General features: G+C 31.5%; 1 protein-coding gene across 1 annotated transcript; it reads left to right on the forward strand.

The window, feature by feature from the left end:
- On the forward strand, window positions 1,342–5,465 carry LOC107615637 (SEC14 cytosolic factor; the record flags this gene model as incomplete). Its single annotated transcript, XM_016317703.2, is given in 10 exon segments — window positions 1,342–1,616; window positions 2,229–2,312; window positions 2,434–2,487; window positions 2,793–2,867; window positions 3,074–3,127; window positions 3,476–3,535; window positions 3,613–3,708; window positions 3,810–3,911; window positions 4,010–4,090; window positions 4,827–5,465. Coding segments are annotated over 10 exon segments (921 nt in total). The 3' UTR covers window positions 5,139–5,465.

Raw genomic sequence — 7,501 nt, forward strand, 5'->3', positions numbered from 1 at the left:
ATAAGTTTTTAAAAATATTTTTATATTTTGCGGATAGATTCGATATCCGATCCGATCAGCAAATGTACAGATCAGATCTAAGCTTAAAAATTACAAATATTGAATCCGATCCGATAATTTTAGTGCATACCGAATTGAGATTTTTGTCATATTCGATCCGATTTTAACAATAATCTCTATGAATATTTAATAATAAAAATGAGTCAACCACTCTCATTAATATGATCATGAATGTGTAATTACTAATTAGGCTTCTTAATAAAATTTAATTTGACTAACAATGTTTTAGTTTAAATTAATAAAATATGATAAGAATAATCAATTAGAAACTTCAATAAAATTGACTTTTTATTTAAGTATTTTTTCTCAACTTATGTCAAATTTAAAAGATTTATCATTTGTACATTATTCCTATATTTAATTTGCAAGCCAATTAAGTATTAGGTACTTTGGCGATATTTTGCTGGCTAACCAACAAATTATGCCTAAATTACCAAAATATGAAAAATCAACTACACTTCACAATGTTACCATCCAATAGCTTATTTTATTTTATATTAAAATATTATTAAAAAATAACTCATTTAAATTTAAATAAAAAATAAAATAAAAAATTATATAAAGTTTATTAAAAATTATCTTTTAATTTATTGACATTTAAAGAATTATTATCCAAATTCTAGAGCAAAGGGCATTTAACATAGCCCTCTTTGCACGATTAAACCTAACATATACCCCTTTAAGGAAACATATAAAAGCTCACGCTTAAAATTTTTCAGAATTTAAAGTATTAGATAATTGTGATATTTTTTTTTTCCCATAATTTTACATTTTTACCGGCAAAATTAATGTCCTTCAAAAACTAAGAAGAAAAAAAAAGCAAATAACACCCACTGATTTATTTTTTTTAAATTTATTGAAAATATTGAAATTAAAATTGATGTAAATTAAATGTTAGAATCTTTTTAAAGATAAATATTAGAGGAGGATGATGATATAATTAAAATAAAATATTAATAATAATTATAAAAATTAATTTATATTTTAATATCAATAAAATATCAAAATATCAGTATGATTTATCTAAAAAATAATTTATATTTTATATGTATGTGTATTTCCATGTCTTATAATATTTTAAAATTCGCATGTCAACGTGTTCCGATGGTATGTCCCATGTTCGTGTTAGTATCGTGAATCACAATATTGTTTATTTATTTATTGATTTGCTTTTTTTTTTAACAGTTTTGCTACCTTTTTCTTTGTGTTTTGACCACTCAGTTCCTTCCTACAAGTACATAGGAAGCAGCAAACATAGGCCAAAAACAACACCACCACCCTCCCTTCCATGCTTTCACATGACTTGAACAAAACAAAGTTTGAATCTTTTCATGGTGGAGAAGCATTAGCAACCCTCACCTTCTTCTCTAACCCATTGGGGAACCTGAATCAATCAATTTTAGTTTCTCTTTCTTTAATGGGTAGAATCTTCCTGTGCTAGTGTTAAAGGTCACACTTTTTCAAGAACCCAGTTGCAGATTTGTCCTTGTTTCAGTTGAAGATGGGTATTTGCAACCAGGATGCAATCAAGCAGTTGCAATCCATGATGGAAAATGGTGTGTTCTTCACAACCTTCAAAATAAATAAATAAATCAGTCTCATCTTGCATTCTTGTTTTACTTCCATGATCTCTAATTGATAAAGATTCCTTCTTCTTTTTTTTTTTTTTTTTTTTTAGTTAATATGCTTAGATTCTTATATGTTTGATCTTGGATATTGAGAAAAGATTTAAAGGAAAAAGAAACAATTTAACTTATGATTCATGATCTGCAACTTGATTTGGTAAAGGAGAAGAAAGAAAAAAGCTTTTCTTTTTGTTTGTTTGTTTGAAATTCCAAATTAAGAGAATCAAATGATTTGATAAGCATCAGTTTTTTTTTTTGGTTAAATTGACCTGGATCACTTTTGTTGCCTCGCATTTGCTAAAGAGTGTTTTTATTGGTGGTTATAATATACATTTGAAGGGATTAAGAATTCAAGATTTGAATTCAAGTAATGTACTTTTTAATGAATAATTGTTCTTTTCAATGTTTGTTCAACACTCTTCAAGAATCATCATCCTGAATTTTAGTGATATTAAACCAATAAGTGCCTTTTCTTGTTTTTTACTCTTATTTTAATAAATCCCTCTTTTTTTCCCCCCTAAAATATTTTACTTCATATTTCAGAACATGCATCAGGGATATCCAACTGAAACACTAGCCAGATTTCTCAAAGCAAGGGACTGGAATGTTGCCAAAGCCCATAAAATGGTTAGCTAGATCTTTTTATGCTTAAGGCCTTTAGTTGGTTCGGTTGTTTGATTGTTCTTAGAATTACTCGAGTTGTGTTCTTTCGATGTGTATACTTTGCTGACGACTTAAAGTTTTACAGATAATCGATTGTTTACAATGGAGAGTTGAAAATGAGATTGACAATGTTTTATCAGTAAGTTCCTTCACTATGTATGTATTCACATGTTTTCTCTTTTCTGTTGATAGAATACTAATTCCTGAAACTTCTATGCTGAAATCTTGTATATTATACCTTCTCATGTTTCTGATGAATCTAGAGCTGAAAATATATTTAAATTTTGAAATGGTCAAATGTTGGTTGCGATGGTTACTAACCTCGATTATCTACGGAAGAGGGTTTGAGTTCAAATTAGATGTTCATTTGATCATCATGCCTATAATTGTGATGCATTGTTGATTTCTCTCTCTCTTTATCTCGCTTGTTTTATTTATTTGCAGAAGCCAATCCCCGTAGATGTGTACAAAGCCGTGCGAGATTCTCAACTCATTGGAATGTCTGGTTACTCAAAGGAGGTACTATTGTAATTTAGACAGATCTTCAAAGAAATTTAGATGTCAGTTTATAAATTTAAGCTTTATGTTCATCTTCCCTTCTTTGTCCTCACCCTGTATTTTTGGTGTAATTATAGTTTGTAAACTGGCATCTTTAATAATACAATATGCTTTTAGTACTATCTATGATTGCTAATTCTATTTCTCTTTTGTCTTATCTATGCCAGGGCCTTCCTGTCATCGCTGTTGGTGTTGGGCTCAGCACATTTGACAAAGCATCCGTAAGGATCTCATAACATTATGATTTGAACTGAACTAATTTGTTGAAGATTACTTACTAAATGATATCATAGCAACAATGTAAAGGGCTCTAGAATACCGTAAAGACGGACTTTCCAAACAATATCATAGCAACTATTTTTTCTTCAATTTTTGTCTCATTTCTGCGTACCATCCCTATCTCGAAACTAGACTATTTCTTTTCCTGGGATATTTAATTTCTTAGGAACCTCATTTCATTAAAAAGTTTCTGCATTGACACTAACAAGTTAAAATTAAATGTCTTTTGCATGAAATACTTCAATGTACAAATTCTCTTTAATATTAAATAGCTGATTCTTGTTGTTCAGGACAAATACTATGTGCAATCGCACATCCAAATGAACGAATATAGGGATCGGGTGGTCTTGGTGAGTGCCTTCTACCAGTTTCATTTTTTCATAAATTTTCTATGCCCGGCTTTGCTTATTTGAAATCATTATTTTAGCCAACAGCTTCGAAGAAGCAAGGACGTTACATTGGCACTTGTGTGAAAGTCTTGGATATGACTGGTTTGAAAATTTCAGCGCTGAACCAACTGAGGGTATGCACATAATTTAGAGAAACAATTTCTTTGTTTCTCTTCATTCTTTTAATTCTATGAAGGCCCCTTTTATGGAATTTTTTGGTTCATATCACCTGCAGCTTTTGACTGCTATATCTACAATTGACGACTTGAACTACCCGGAAAAGACAGACACATATTATATTGTTAACGTGCCGTATGTATTCTCGGCGTGTTGGAAGGTTTGTGTACTACTAAACTTCTTTGCTTTAGTTCAATACATCATTCAACATCCAAAGACTAGCAAGTGATTTTTTTTCCTTTCAATTACAATTGGCAGGTTGTAAAGCCCCTTTTGCAAGAAAGAACGAGGAAGAAAGTTCAGGTGCTGCAAGGATGTGGGAAGGAGGAATTACTCAAGGTAAAAATCACATTTACTTCTTCAAACATATAATCTGTAAGAATACTACTACACATCTAAGTATTTTTGTTAACCAAGTCCGACCAAATTGGTCTAACATAACAAAAATCAGTTATGACTAGCATTATTTCAAGTCTTATTGTTTAACTTGGTTAGACTTGGTTCATAAAAAGACTTGGATGTGTAGCATTACTCATAAATGGAGCAGTTGTATTTGGATACACAGCTAGGTGCAACTTAACTCACTACACATTATCATCCTCATGGATTTTAGGTCCATGTGGTTTGTATTTTCATTTATTGTTTTCGTTTTCGGTGTGTTTTCTTGTTTTTCACTTTGTACTTCAAAAAGATCTTGAAAATAAGAAACATAGTTTGTCAAGTTTCCTATTCACTGTTATGAAATCTCCAAATCCCCAATCTAATGAAGATGCTAACATTTAATTTTAAATTGTGAATTTACTCTTGCTAGACATGCATTAAATGAAAATGGAATTGATTAGATCAACATTTTGTCCTACCTCTGTATTATATATGATGTGATATATCATAAATCTTGCATGTTTTTCCGTCCTAAATTCCTGTCATTAATCTGATATTAATGAAATCGTGATTATTAAAAACTTGATTCAACTGTGTGAAAACTGATCTTTTTCAATAGAAAAATACGTTTTTCTAACGAAATAACCGGAGAACATTTGATCACCTTAAAAGTTCTTTCGAAACTTGTGAGCAGGTAATGGACTATCAGTCTCTCCCACACTTCTGCAGAAAAGAAGGTTCCGGATCCTCGAAACACCGCGTAGCAGGAGACACTGAAAATTGCTTCTCCTTCGACAGCAACTTCCACCAACATCTCTACAACTTCATCAAGCAGCAAGCCGTCGTCATGCAAACCATATCACCAATCAGACAGGGATCCTTCTATGTTGACTTACCCGAGCCAGACCCCGACGACGCCAAGATTGCCAAGACCATCGAATCCGAGCTCCACAAGTTGGAAATTCAGAATGGTTCAATGAATGGTGTTGCGGTTAATGGACACTAAAGACATGGTTAGCCCGGTTCTGGTCTCTCCTTCAGCCTTGTGAGTCAGTTTCTTCATATGCTATTATTATTACTTTATGATCCCTTTTAAGGGGTTATACTAGATGTAATACTTGAATATTTGCATCAAGTTAGCTTGATGCAAAGTTCTTGAGATAAAATTTTTTTTATCTAATTTCTGTAACCCAATTTGGGATGATGAGTATATGGTATGGGATCATGTAGAAAAAGAAAATCACACTTTTTTTTTCCTCCCGAGATCAGTTCTTATGATCCTCAGTGTACACTATTATTTGAAAACATACACCAGATTTTATTATTTTTTGCCTTGTTCTTATATATTTGTTTTAACTGTAATTAACCACTTAGTTTTATTTTAATATTCTCAATCTCCTCTTGTTCACTTTAGATTTATCAAGCAAATGAGAAACTCAGTTGTATTTGGTTCAACAAACACAACTTTAGATAATAAACCAACAATGAAGTATATACTAAAATTATAGTTTAGCTGTACTTGCTCAATGAAGAAAAATTGCCAATTGGTATTATTTTTTTAAGAGAAAATGATAAATCGATTCCTAACTTTTTGGTTCACGGACATTTAGGTCTATGAGGATTTAAAAATACATTTAAGTTCCTAACTTTTTCAAAATTTAGACACATTGATCTTTGAACCTAATTTGTCTAATTTTAAAAACATTTTCATGTGTGCATCTGTATTAAGCAGGACAATACAACGAGCGTCACATTTGATTTTTCTGTTGAGTCTGATAGATCTAAATGAACATGAGGAATCGGTATGTCTAGAAAAATGGAGACACATCACACATGACGATGACTAAGCTTACCTTGTAATCTCCAAATTTCTTGTAGTTTCCATAGTACAAGATGTGATCTCACTCTAACGCTTTATACTTAAACCACATCAGATGCTATAATTTTACAGAGAGCATGCCTTTCTTTTGAAAACATTATATTTGGAACTTATTTGGTGTACGAATCTGAAAACAAATCATCATGCCAAATCTAGAGTCTAATTAAATCTGAAAACCTTGTTGAGTCATGGCACCAAGATTCCGAATTCGACGGATGGGTTTAACTGGAATGTTCCTATGTCACTTGCAACATCAATGTTGTGGTTTAAATTTACTGTAAAAAAAAGGAGGTGCCACCAATATAGGAGCTAAAACCACAAGAATTAAACTACAAGTTTCGCCATGCCAATAGAATGAGGATTAAGAGCATATCCTCCAAAGCTGGTTGCATATTTTTCGAACTTGGAAAACAAATCCTTCACTCGAATCATTAAAAAACTCACATAACAATGAAACATAGTCCTATTTCATTATCTTGCTGTATCACAAAAGAATCAAACTTCACAAATTCTTGTTTAAATCTAAGTGAGATCCTAAACAATAATTGAGCACACACTTTCTTCCATATGCCCCAATTTTTTTGTAGTATGGTATTTTGCAATTTTGAAAATTTGGTTGATGTTTGGAATTTTGGTTAAAGACTAAATGATTTTTTAGGTTGGCAAAGTGATGTAACCTTTCCCGCCATGCCCAGGCTTAAAACAGAGCAGGTCAGCCCATCCTGCCAAATTAGCCAAAAATAGGGGTGAGTACGGGTAGGGTTGGTTCGGGTTTAGAGTGAAATTAGAATCGAACCAATTAGATTGTAATTGGTTTGGTTTGATTCGGATTTACGTTTTTTTGTGTATATATCCGAATTAAACTAAACCGATTAAAAACAGATTGGTTCGGTTCGGGTAATTGGGTACCCGATGAAACAGAAATTCATAAAAAAAAATGATATTTTTATCTTAAAAATTTTGTAAGTATAATAAACATGTAAAATCAATAGAAGTAATCCAAATATGTTAAACACCAAATATATTAAAAACTAAACACATTAAAATCCAAACATATTAAACATAAAATACATTAAAAGCTAAACACATTAAAATCCAAACATGTTAAATACTAAACACATTATAATCTAAACATATTAAACACAAAACACATTAAAAACTAAATACAAAAGTGCAATAAAGAGAAACTCAAAATCATTAAAAGGCATATATATTTTTTAAATTTTTATTTTTTTATGTAATTAATATATGATCAGGTCCACGGGTTAGTTCGAATTTCACGCCCCCAAAACAGATACCCGAACCAATTACTAGAGAGAGCCATTGATTTGGTTCGGATCAGACCCGATTATCCGTTGGTTCCAGAACCAATTTAATTAGTTCGGTTCGAGTTCGGATAGGTAATTAGGTACCCGCTACCCATGCTCACCCCTAGCCAAAAATGCTAGTTCCTCTCGCTTTTTGGATGGTTAACGGGTTAGTCCACTTAT

This window comes from Arachis ipaensis, chromosome B01 (assembly GCF_000816755.2).
Source record: "Arachis ipaensis cultivar K30076 chromosome B01, Araip1.1, whole genome shotgun sequence".
NCBI lineage: Eukaryota > Viridiplantae > Streptophyta > Magnoliopsida > Fabales > Fabaceae > Arachis > Arachis ipaensis.